Below are 13396 nucleotides of genomic sequence, written 5' to 3'. Positions count from 1 at the left end.
CTTACTTGGTTGGGGTCCTGGAGTGTTGCGTAGTCATTTCCAATCCAGGATTGATTCATTTTAATTTGAGTCAGACGGTCTGCATTTTCTGTAGAGAGGCGGATACGCCGATCTGTGACGATGCCTCCGGCAGCACTGAAACAGCGTTCCGACATAACGCTGGCTGCCGGGCAAGCCAGCACCTCTATTGCGTACATTGCCAGTTCGTGCCAGGTGTCTAGCTTCGATACCCAATAGTTGAAGGGTGCAGATGGATTGTTCGACACAGCTACGTCATCTGACATGTAGTCCTTGACCATCTTCTCCAGGCGATCGGTGTTGGAGGTGGATCTGCACGCTTGCTGTTCAGTGGGCTGCTGCTGCATGGGTGTCAGAAAATTTTCCCACTCCAAGGACACTGCCGATACCGTTCCCTTTTGGGTACTAGCTGCGGCTTGCGTTGTTTGCTGCCCTCCTGGTCGTCCTGGGTTTGCGGAAGTCAGTCTGTCTGCGTACAACTGGCTAGAGGAGGGGGAGGATGTCAATCTCCTCTCTAAAGTCTCCACAAGGGCCTGCTGGTATTCTTCCATTTTGACCTGTCTGACTCTTTCTTCAAGCAGTTTTGGAACATTGTGTTTGTACCGTGGATCCAGAAGGGTATAAACCCAGTAATTGGTGTTGTCCAGAATGCGCACAATGCGTGGGTCACGTTCAATGCAGTCTAGCATGAATTGAGCCATGTGTGCCAGAGTCCTACCAGAATCCTCATCATCCTCTTGTGAGCGTTGTGATAGTTGTTGTGATGCATCATAGTCGTCACCTTCCTCCTGGTCTGCTTCTGCTGACCATTCGCGTTGAATTGTGGAAGTCCAACGTGCACCGCTCTGGCCCTCGTCAGTGGTGGCATGAAATTCCTGCTCCAACTCCAGCTGTTCCTCCTCCTCTTCTTCGTCATAGCTGCTGGGGCCAGCGTTCCCTGAGGCGGATGGCCTGATGTTGGTACCATCACGCTGATCGTTTTCTCCTTCAGATTCCCCCAGTTGCATCATGACAGCTGTTTCCTTGATTTTTAACATCGACCTCTTCAGTAAACACAGCAGTGGTATGGTAATGCTGACTGAAGAGTTGTCACTGCTCACAAGCAACGTGGATTGCTCAAAATTTTGGAGGACTTGGCAGAGGTCCAACATGTTGGCCCAATCGGATCCACAGAAGCTTGGCAGCTGTCCGGATGCGCCTCGGTACTACGCCGTCATGTACTGGACCACTGCACTCTTCTGCTCACAAAAGCGTGCTAGCATGTGCAGCGTAGAATTCCAGCGCGTAGGGACATCACACAGCAAGCGATGGTGGGGGAGATTGAAGCGCTCCTGCATCTTGGCGAGTGCCCCCGAAGCAGTACTGGAATTTCTACAATGTTTGGCCACTCGACGCACCTTCAACAGAAGATCGGCCACGCCTGGGTATGTCCTCAGGAACCGCTGAACTACTAGGTTCATCACGTGCGCCAGGCAAGGGATGTGTGTCAGCTTAGCCAACCTTAAAGCGCGAATGAGATTACTCCCATTATCACACACAACCATGCCCGGTTTCAGGTCCAGCGGTGCCAGCCACAAATCCGTCTGTTCCTTTATTCCCCTCCAAATTTCCTCCCCTGTGTGCTGCTTATCCCCAAGGCAGATCAGCTTCAGCAACGCTTGCTGACGCATGCCAACAGCTGTGCTGCACTGCTTCCACGATCCTACTGCTGCTGGGTTAGCGTTTCCGGATGAGGTACAGCTTTGAGATGCATTGGAGGAGAAGGAGTCAGAGAGGTAGGTGCTGCTGTTGTTATCCAGTGGGAGGGACGGCGGTGCAGCTGTTTGCGGCGTGGGCAACACCCGCGCCGTAGCAGGTGAGGAATCGCTGCCAGGCTCCACAAGGTTCACCCAGTGCGCGGTAAGGGAGATGTATCGACCCTGGCCGAACGCACTCGTCCAGGTGTCAGTGGTGAGGTGAACCTTGCAGGCAACGGCATTCTTCAAGCTTCGGGTTATTTTGCTGACCACGTGCTCATGCAACTCAGGCACTGCAGAGCGCGCAAAGTGGTAGCGGCTGGGAACCACGTAACGTGGGATGGCCACTGACATCATGCCCTTGAAGCTGTTTGTCTCCACCACTCGATATGGCAGCATTTCGCAGGCCAGAAGCTTGGCTATGCTGGCTGTTACTGCCACGGCCCGGGGGTCATTTGCTGGCAATTTCCTCTTGCGCTCAAACATCTCCGACACAGACAACTGAACCGTAGCGCTGCACACGGAAGGGCTGTTGGTTGTTGTGTTTGATGAACACTGGGAGACCTCAAGAGCACTACTCCGGAAAGTGACAGTGTTAGCGTCGTCTGATGTTTGTGAATGTTGTGAACCACGCAATGGCTGGGCTACTGCTGCTGCTGAGGCGGGTCTGGTGGTGAGTCTGGTGAACCCAAGGGAGGCAGTGTTGCTGGTACCCTGACCTGCCACGTTTGCCCACAGAGTGGGATGTTTGGATAGCATGTGGCGGCTCATGCTGGTGGTGGAGAGGTTGTTAATACTTTTCCCCCTGCTCAGGCGAGTCTTGCACACCTTGCAAATCGCCATGGTAACATCCTCAGTGCAGTCTTCAAAGAAAGCCCAGACTTTGGAGCACCTGCCTCCTTGCTGGCGATTTCTGTTTCCTCCTCTTTTGCCTCTCACTCTAACTTCCACGCTTGTGGTGCCTGAAATTGCGCGCCGCCTACCTTGTGGCACAAGGCGAACTCGTGCAGCAGTGGGTTCTTCAACAGACACATCTGTGCTGCTGCTACGACGGCGATGTTCTCGTTCACAAATAAAATCTGGGTCTCTGTCCACATTGTCCATACCCTCCTCTTCCATCTCCTCAAACTCGTCATATGTCATTGTGGGGGGCCGCCGCCGTGGAGTAGAGCTCCCCAGAACAACCTCTGCGCAGCTCACTCCAACGTCGTCTTCCAGATCTTGTCGGCCGACCTCCTGCAATTGCAACCCCTCCTGCCCAACTTGCTCTGGGATTTGGGTTTCCGAGTCCTACTCGGACTCGCCTTGTATTTCAGTGCGCGGTGCATTTCCCACAGTTAATGGTTGTGAATCCGGGCACAACATTTCTGGCTGTTCCTCCATTGACCTTTCATAGGTGGAAGTTTGTTGGGCTGGGAATAGCTCCTGCGAATACCCCATTGTGTCCTGAGGTAATTCATAGGACTGGTTATCTGGCAGTTGTGTGCGTGGTGTCGCTGCCGGTTGTGTCAGCTTTGTGCCCACTGGCTCCTTGTAACTGGCTGAGGACTCGGACCTCGTGCGTGATGTGCTGGTGCTGCTTAACCCACTGCTGGACGCTTGAGAGGTCATCCAAGTAATTATCTGGTCCTGTTCTTTTGGATTTGTGAGGGTTGTTGTCCTGGACAACATGGGCGGTATTGAGTGGGTTTTCTTGGGTGCTCCCCTGTGGCCTGTACGTGAACCGTCAGGGGAAACACCTCTTCCCTTGCCCCTTCCTCTTTCACCGGATTTCTTCCTCATTTCACTTATCCTTACAGTACACGCTGACTGGCAGCAGTACAGTGGCAGTACAGAAATGCTATACAGTACCACTATTCCCAGCAGCAACACAGAGCACAATGCTATACAGTGGCGGGTGAGCGGTGTACTACTGTTCCCAGGCCCAGCAGACACAGAGTGGAAGTAAACACAATGCTATATAGTCTGGCTGAGCGGTGTACACAGAGTGGCAGTACACACAATGCTATATAGTCTGGCTAAGCCGTGTACACAGAGTGTCAGAAAACACAATGCTATATATAGCGTGGCTGAGCGAGGTGCACAGTGGCAGTACACACAATGCTATATTAGTCAGGCTAAGCCATGTACACAGAGTGTCAGAAAGCACAATGCTATATATAGCGTGGCTGAGCGAGGTGCACAGTGGCAGTACACACAATGCTATATAGTCAGGCTAAGCCGTGTACACAGAGTGTCAGAAAACACAATGCTATATATAGCGTGGCTGAGCGAGGTGCACAGTGGCAGTACACACAATGCTTTATAGTCAGGCTGAGCCGTGTACACAGAGTGTCAGTAAACAATGGTATATAGTCTGGCTGAGCGGTGTACACAGAGTGTCAGTAAACAACGGTATATAGTCTGGCTGAGCGGTGTACACAGAGTGGCAGTAAACACAATGCTATATATAGCGTGGCTGAGCGAGGTGCACAGTGGCAGTACACACAATGCTATATAGTCAGGCTAAGCCGTGTACACAGAGTGTCAGAAAACACAATGCTATATATAGCGTGGCTGAGCGAGGTGCACAGTGGCAGTACACACAATGCTTTATAGTCAGGCTGAGCCGTGTACACAGAGTGTCAGTAAACAATGGTATATAGTCTGGCTGAGCGGTGTACACAGAGTGTCAGTAAACAACGGTATATAGTCTGGCTGAGCGGTGTACACAGAGTGGCAGTAAACACAATGCTATATATAGCGTGGCTGAGCGAGGTGCACAGTGGCAGTACACACAATGCTATATATAGCGTGGCTGAGCGAGGTGCACCGTGGCAGTACACACAATGCTGTATATAGCGTGGCTGAGCGAGGTGCACAGTGGCAGTACACACAATGCTATATTAGTCAGGCTAAGCCGTGTACACAGAGTGTCAGAAAACACAATGCTATATATATAGCGTGGCTAAGCGAGGTGCACAGTGGCAGTACACACAATGCTATATATAGCGTGGCTGAGCGAGGTGCACAGTGGCAGTACACACAATGCTATATATAGCGTGGCTGAGCGAGGTGCACAGTGGCAGTACACACAATGCTATATTAGTCAGGCTAAGCCGTGTACACAGAGTGTCAGAAAACACAATGCTATATATATAGCGTGGCTGAGCGAGGTACACAGTGGCAGTAAACAATGCTATATATAGTGTGGCTGAGCGAGCGGTGTACTACTGTTCCCAGCAGCGACACACAATGACTGGGGGGGACCCTGGCTAGCGTGGCTGGAGAGCGAACTACCCTGCCTGCCTACCCAAAGCTAAACCCACAGACAAATGGCGGAGATATGACGTGGTTCGGGTATTTATTTACCCGAACCACGTGACCGTTCGGCCAATCAGAGCGCGTTCGGGCCCGAACCACGTGACCCGTTCGGCCAATCACAGCGCTAGCCGAACGTTCGGGGAACGTTCGGCCATGCGCTCTTAGTTCGGCCATGTGGCCGAACGGTTTGGCCGAGCACCGTCAGGTGTTCGGCCGAACTCGAACATCACCCGAACAGGGTGATGTTCTGCAGAACCCGAACAGTGGCGAACACTGTTCGCCCAACACTAACCGTGAGGAGTAGTCTACAAAACAAATGCCTCAAAATGACCTGTGAATAGGACGTTGGGCCCCTTAGCGCACCTAGGCTGCAAAAAAGTGTCACACATGTGGTATCGCCGTACTCAGGAGAAGTAGTATAATGTGTTTTGGGGTGTATTTTTACACATACCCATGCTGGGTGGGAGAAATCTCTCTGTAAATGGACAATTGTGTGTAAAAAAAATCAAAAGATTGTCATTTACAGAGATATTTCTCCCACCCAGCATGGGTATGTGTAAAAATACACCACAAAACACATTATACTACTTCTCCTGAGTACGGCAATACCACATGTGTGGCACTTTTTTACACCCTAAAGCCGCATCTACACGAGTAGATGCGGCCGCGATGCTCCTTATCAATCGAGCCGCTGATCCGACAGGACGGATCTCCGCACCGCCGATTCCCTGCTCGCTCCCCACGAGGGGACAATGGCAGGGAATCGAGCGGAAGATAAGCGGCGCCGGCGGGGACGAGCGGGGAATCGAATGCGGCGCACGTGCGGCGAGCGGGGACGTGGCGGACACGCGGAAGAAGCGATCCGGCGGCTAATCGAGCCGCCGGATCGCTGCAATCTCTTATGGTGTAGACGGGGCTTAAGTGCGCTAAGGGGCCCAAAGTCCAATGAGTACCTTTAGGATTTCACAGGTCATTTTGCGACATTGTTGGTTTCAAGACTACTCCTCACGGTTTAGGGCCCCTAAAATGCCAGGGCAGTATAGGAACCCCACAAATGACCCCATTCTAGAAAGAAGACACCCAAAGGTATTCCGTTAGGAGTATGGTGAATTCATAGAAGATTTTATTTTTTGTCACAAGTTAGCGGAAAATGACACTTTGTGAAAAAAAGCCAATTAAAATCAATTTCCGCTAACTTGTGACAAAAATAAAATCTTCTATGAACTCACCATACTCCTAACGGAATACCTTGGGGTGTCTTCTTTCTAAAATGGGGTCATTAGTAGGGTTCCTATACTGCCCTGGCATTTTAGGGGCCCTAAACCGTGAGGAGTAGTCTTGAAACAAAAATGACCTGTGAAATCCTAAAGGTACTCATTGGACTTTGGGCCCCTTAGCGCAGTTAGGGTGCAAAAAAGTGCCACACATGTGGTATCGCCGTACTCGGGAGAAGTAGTACAATGTGTTTTGGGGTGTATTTTTACACATACCCATGCTGGGTGGGAGAAATATCTCTGTAAATGGACAATTGTGTGTAAAAAAAAATCAAAAGATTGTCATTTACAGAGATATTTCTCCCACCCAGCATGGGTATGTGTAAAAATACACCCCAAAACACATTATAATACTTCTCCCGAGTACGGCAATACCACATGTGTGGCACGTTTTTGCACCCTAACTGTGCTAAGGGGCCCAAAGTCCAATGAGTACCTTTAGGATTTCACAGGTCATTTTGCGGCATTTGATTTCCAGACTACTCCTCATGGTTTAGGGCCCCTAAAATGCCAGGGCAGTATAGGAACCCCACAAATGACCCCATTTTAGAAAGAAGACACCCCAAGGTATTCTGTTAGGACTATGGTGAGTTCATAGAAGATTTTATTTTTTGTCACAAGTTAGCGGAAAGTGACACTTTGTGAAAAAAAAACTATACAAATCAATTCTCGCTAACTTGTGACAAAAAATAAAATCTTCTATGAACTCACCATACTCCTAACGGAATACCTTGGGGTGTCTTTTTTCTAAAATGGGGTCATTTGCAGGGTTCCTATACTGCCCTGGCATTTTATGGGCCCTAAACCGTGAGGAGTAGTCTGGAAATCAAATTCCGCAAGATGACCTGTGAAATCCTAAAGGTACTCATTGGACTTTGGGCCCCTTAGCACAGTTAGGGTGCAAAAAAGTGCCACACATGTGGTATCGCCGTACTCGGGAGAAGTAGTACAATGTGTTTTGGGGTGTATTTTTACACATACCCATGCTGGTTGGGAGAAATCTCTCTGTAAACGGACAATTGTGTGTAAAAAAAATCAAAAAATTGTCATTTACAGAGATATTTCTCCCACCCAGCATGGGTATGTGTAAAAATACACCTCAAAACACATTGTACTACTTCTCCTGAGTACGGCAATACCACATGTGTGGCACTTTTTTGCAGCCTAACTGCGCTAAGGGGTCCAAAGTCCAATGAGCACCTTTAGGCTTTACAGGGGTGCTTACAATTAGGCACCCCCCAAAATGCCAGGACAGTAAACACACCCCACAAATGACCCCATTTTGGAAAGTAGACACTTCAAGGTATTCAGAGAGGGGCATGGTGAGTCTGTGGCAGATTTCATTTTATTTTGTCGCAAGTTAGAAGAAATGGAAACTTTTTTGTTTTTGTCACAAAGTGTCATTTTCCGCTTACTTGTGACAAAAAATATCTTCTATGAACTCACTATGCCTCTCAGTGAATACTTTGGGATGTCTTCTTTCCAAAATGGGGTCATTTGGGGGGTATTTATACTATCCTGGAATTCTAGCCCCTCATGAAACATGACAGGGGGTCAGAAAAGTCATAGATGCTTGAAAATGGGAAAATTCACTTTTTGCACCATAGTTTGTAAATGCTATAACTTTTACCCAAACCAATAAATATAGGCTGAATGGGTTTTTTTTCATCAAAAACATGTTTGTCCACATTTTTCGCGCTGCATGTGTACAGAAATTTTACTTTATTTGAAAAATGTCAGCACAGAAAGTTAAAAAAATCATTTTTTTGCCAAAATTCATGTCTTTTTTGATGAATATAATAAAAAGTAAAAATCGCAGCAGCAATCAAATAGCACCAAAAGAAAGCTGTATTAGTGACAAGAAAAGGAGCCAAAATTCATTTAGGTGGTAGGTTGTATGAGCGAGCAATAAACCGTGAAAGCTGCAGTGGTCTGAATGGAAAAAAAGTGCCTGGTCCTTAAGGGGTGTAAAGCCCACGGTCCTCAAGTGGTTAAAGCATACTTGAGCTGACTGTGGAGATAACTATGGATACTTTTTTCATTGCACGGGTTTAAAAAGCAGTTCTTTAAACTAGGTAAACCAATGAATTGCGGTCTTATACAGCATTCTTTCCCATGGGGGGCTGCTCCTCTGCCCACCCCCACCATTCATATGGAATTTGCCATCTTCTTCAGCTGCAGCATTTTGAAGCTCCTGGCAGTGTTGCATGCCTCCAACCACCGCTATGCATGTTGGGAGATGTAGTTCTTCTATGTTAGAACATCTCCCAATTGGGTCCTCCACTGCTGCTCAGTCCATTGCACAGAAGAAGCACCAGTATACAGTTGTGAGAGACCCATCAGAAGCATCAGGCTACAATTGGTTTGCAATAACCCAATGGAAATCCTGCCTCCACAGGGATGATTCTCGTTGGTTCATTTTGTGGTAAACAAATGAAAATCCTCCCTGGTACTCAGGGAGGATTCCCATTGGTCTTTTGCAAACATTTGGAATCCTGTTGCTGCTGACGGAGCTTTCGGATGTATATATGAGCATTTCTTGGACCTGAGTAGCAGTGGTGGTACACGAATGTGGCAGCAACAAATACAGAGTGGGTGGCAACTCAAACATGGAATGGAAAAAATGATGCCCAACGTAACAAACTGATTTGTTTAAACAGAAAATGGACCAGTTTTTACAGGATCAGTTTGAACCCAGGTACAGTGCTAGAAAGTATATGACAAGAGCAGAACATTTTCTTTTCCCACTAAAATTATACAGCTGTGCAAGGTGAGTTACAGAGAAAAATAGCACTGCATGAAAATCTGTTTTGTGACCTTGCCCCTAATAGTCTCTGTGAGGGTCTAGTTGGAAAAGGGACTGAAAGTAGTGGCATCAGTGGAAGCTCTCAGTGTTAAGTACAAACTATAACCTGAAGGTATATTGTGTGCTCTAATACTTAGTTAAGTTTACAGCACAATATCTTTTTAATAGCTCACTTATTTGTTTAATATACACTTATTTTGTCTTTTATGGTGTCTTGTTTTATTTACAGGGCAGTGTTGGCGTTCAGGGGAACAAAGGTTCAGAAGGACGTAAGGTAACTCTAAAAGTATGATGTGATGGAAAGGACAAAAGTGAGACCACTATACGTTTTCCAAATATAACGTGCAATAATGAGTTCAATCAATATGTTATATCTGTAGCGATTGGGTGCTGCAACTCAGACGTCTGATTATTTGTGCTCTACAGAACCACAAATAATACAGACGCTATACTTGATTATGTGGTGATCTGCAGTATCACCAATAATACAAGTATAGCTAGCAGAGAGTAAGGTGTGGTGTTTGGTGCAACAGTAAAGACTTCTCCAGTGGAGCTGGAGGGTCTAACAACACGAATTATCGCAAATTCTTTCTGTTTTAGGAAAGCAAACTTTTACAAATATAAACAATAGACCTTTACCAGAGGAGCTGGTAAAGTATAAAGAAAGAGAGAATCAAAGCAGTTTGGCTAAACCTTACCAGAGGAGTTGGTAAGGTACTAACAGCACAAGTGACTGAATAGTTTAGCTAGCCCTTACCAGAGGAGCTGGCAAGGTACTATCAGTCACTGGAGCTATATACTAACTCTGAACCTCACCAGAGGAACTGGTGGGCACTAAATGGGATCAACGCTAGCCCTCACCAGAGGAGCTGGTGGGCACTAGCTACTAACAACACAATTGTTGCCTCTTTGGTAGGATATAAAACGTAACTTATAATAAATAAAGATATAAAATACACCCAGAGCTGGCTGTCTTAATTACAAACTCATAACTTATGAATTAGGGGTCTATAATAAGCAACGCTGGAAAGATTACTTCCCCCCCTTACAGTTCATATCGTCAATAATAAATTACACAAAACCCCCACCAAAATAACCCAACATGTTTCAGGCTGATGTCTTGAGCGGACACGCTGTTTGACTCATGTTATTTTCTTTGTTTTAATAATATTGCACCTTAGCACCAATGCACTTTTGCACTTCACTTTGTTCCCTTGAAAAAGCTTCCGCTAGGAAGTGAAACATGTTGGGTTATTTTGGTGGGGGTTTTGTGTAATTTATTATTGACGATATGAACTGTAAGGGGGGGAAGTAATCTTTCCAGCGTTGCTTATTATAGACCCCTAATTCATAAGTTATGAGTTTGTAATTAAGACAGCCAGCTCTGGGTGTATTTTATATCTTTATTTATTATAAGTTACGTTTTATATCCTACCAAAGAGGCAACAATTGTGTTGTTAGTTCAAGTAATCAGGTGTTTGTGAATACGGGCACTAGCTACAACAGAACGAGATAGTTTGCCAACACCTTAACAGTGGAGCTGGTAAGGTACTATCAGTGATAAGACTGTATTAATTAACAAGACTTTACAAGAGGAGCTGGTAAAGTAGTATCAGACACGGTAACTGTATAGTTTAACAAAACCTTACCAGAGGAGCTGGCAAGGTACTATCAGAAACAAGTGTCACCTCACCAGAGGAGCTGGTGGGCATATATAAACACCTCACCAGTGGCAAGGGCCCACTGGTGAGAGGAGTGGTTAGACAGGCAAGGTTCGGCAACAGAGAGGTAATATCAGTACAGAGCGATAGGCAAGAGAATAGTAGGTAATCAGGCAGAAGTTCAGCAACAAGGATCAGATAGGCAGAAGTACAGAATCAGTAAGCAAATGCGAGGTCAGAGTATAGCCAGAATCATACACAAGTAATCAATAACAATATCACAATTCCTAGTCTGGTGTGAAGTCCTTGGTTTCAACACCTGGGAACTAGTCTAAGGTCTGAGCGCTAACACAAAGGGCCTGATTCACAAAGCGGTGCAAACACTTTGCACGCCTGTGAAAAGCCCTTTATGGTGATCTGAAGGAATTCGCGCAAACTCCCGCGCGCAAAGTTTTGCGCAGCGCACCGCGCTTCGCACGAAGCGCCCATTAAGCCCTATGGGACTGTACGCGCGTACGCGCGGTAGCTTCGCGCGAGTTAGAGCACAAAGCGGTGATAACTTTGCTAGTGCAAAGGTTATCACGCCTAAAGTCTTTTAGGTGTGATAACTGAGTTATCACCGCTTTGTGGATCAGGCCCAAAGTATTCACGACAGCAGACAGTTTGCGAATGGTGAACGAAGGCTTTATGAAGTAGAGGAAGACTCTCAGCCACCCCCATCTCGGAACAGCCAATCCGAGCGGCGAGAGTCACCTCTGACGTCAGTCGACCGGCAGGTCAGCTGATGCGCCTTCTCCCAGCATAAAGGTCCTGTCTCCGCGCGCGCCCGCGCGAGACAGCGTCCCTATGAGCAGATGACAATACCGTTCCCGGCGTGTTAGACGCCGACGGAACGGATGAGGTCTGAGAAGAGGAAGCAAAGGCGGCTGCGGATTCACCCTGCGTGTCCCCAGCCGCCATTCCTACAGATGTTACAATATCATAATTAAAAGCAATACATGGAAGGAACCATCAAGATGGAATAGCGTAGCTTAATATATTGAGCAAAATGCAAAATGGTTTTTTCAACATGAAACATTCAGGCAAAAGCAAAAGGGTGGTAAGGCAGGGCAGACTCCAGCTCCGTGTGACCTGGGTTTGCAACAGTCCTGTGACATCCAGATATAGCAAAGATATCAATAAAGCAAGCTGCTACAGGACAAATAGTAGCATGTGTAGTCTCTCTAAGCTGGCACATATAAGAACACGAATGCTCAGCAGGAAGCAGGGCAATATACTTCACAAGACAAACAAGGGCAGCAAGCTAAGCCAAACAATTGGAAGCATATGTATCAGAGGCACTATGCATTTAGCTATCCAATATGCCCAGGATGCAGGTGAATCAGTGATATATACTTGCAGATGTCCAGCTGATGGATGGATGACCAGACTTTATGCATGGAACCCTCCTCCATAGAGGTGCCACATGGAGCCCATGTAGGGGTCCATGTGATAAAGGGTTAGTAGTATGGTGATGGTCCAAAGTGTAAGTCCCAGGGGGATAGGCCTGGACACCCAGATGCATTTCATTAGGCAGATTGGACCATCAGTGGAAGGCCTAATCGTAAGGTAACGCTCTTTCTCTTCAGAAACATAGTTTTAATAGTACAGTACTTTGTTTTTAAACTTTATTTTAAATGTCATAATTATATTTTGCTTTTAGAGTGAAAAGGGAATGAAGGGACCCAAAGGCAAGGTAAACATGCATGGGCTGGTTATAATCTGTAGCACTGTGTGAGAAATGACTGCCAATAAACGGTTAATTATTGGATGTAGGTTGGGGAAACTGGCCCAACAGGCCCCGAAGGACTTGCTGGAAGAAGAGGGCAGCCAGGAGAGGTCGGTGCTCGAGGTCCAGATGGAGAACAAGGTCTTACTGGTGATCCTGGATTCGCTGGAGATATTGGACCAATGGGTTCAAAGGTAAGAGGCTTGTGAATTCTACCAACATAATAAAAAGAGACCTTCGGTCAGTATAAAAGTATGGAGTAAAGTTGCATGTTATCAGTGTATATGCACTTATTATTTCTTAGATTAAATTGTAAGCTGCAGAAATACATGCTCTTAAAGCGTAACTGCAATGATAAAAGACATTCTGAAAATGTGTTCACAATTCTCCTTATACATTATACTGCAGTATTAATTCTGCTTCTGAAATGAGCTAAAATAAAATGGATCTGGAATGAAATCTGTTTAAGATTGGCTTATTGACATTTAAATCCTTGTACAATCTGGGCCCTGGATACCTGAAGCATTTATTGCCCTTGGGCCAGAGGGGCCCCATAGGGCCCTCCCACAACTGCAGTTTTAATTCTTTCTTGGTCCTGTGCTTGTAATAATCACTTCTATAGAGGCTTTGAATAGTAGTAATCATTAACAAGCTGTTCCCCATCCTCTTCTTGCACTCAGACACTGTGGTTGTCCTTGGCAGGTTTTGGTGCTGCCCCTACACTTTGGAACTCCCTGCCACACCCAATCAGGACATCTCCATCTCTGAGAGCATTTAAGTACAAACTGAAAAGCCAGCTGTTTAACCTGGCATTTATGAGCACCTGGCCT

The 13396-nt window shown here is 46.7% G+C and overlaps 1 protein-coding gene across 1 annotated transcript in view; it reads left to right on the top strand.

The window, feature by feature from the left end:
• Positions 1 to 13396, top strand: part of LOC137504762 (collagen alpha-2(I) chain-like) — a 43014-nt gene that overhangs the window by 24058 nt on the left and 5560 nt on the right. Inside the window, exons 7-9 of the mRNA XM_068233347.1 lie at positions 9367 to 9411; positions 12501 to 12533; positions 12614 to 12760. Of these exons, the coding sequence (XP_068089448.1) occupies positions 9367 to 9411; positions 12501 to 12533; positions 12614 to 12760 (225 nt within the window). The remainder of the gene's footprint in view (positions 1 to 9366; positions 9412 to 12500; positions 12534 to 12613; positions 12761 to 13396) is intronic.

This window comes from Hyperolius riggenbachi, chromosome 4 (genome assembly GCF_040937935.1).
Source record: "Hyperolius riggenbachi isolate aHypRig1 chromosome 4, aHypRig1.pri, whole genome shotgun sequence".
NCBI classification, from domain to species: Eukaryota; Metazoa; Chordata; class Amphibia; order Anura; family Hyperoliidae; genus Hyperolius; species Hyperolius riggenbachi.
Note: the sequence above shows the minus strand (reverse complement) of the source record. Positions and strands in the feature narration are given on the sequence as shown.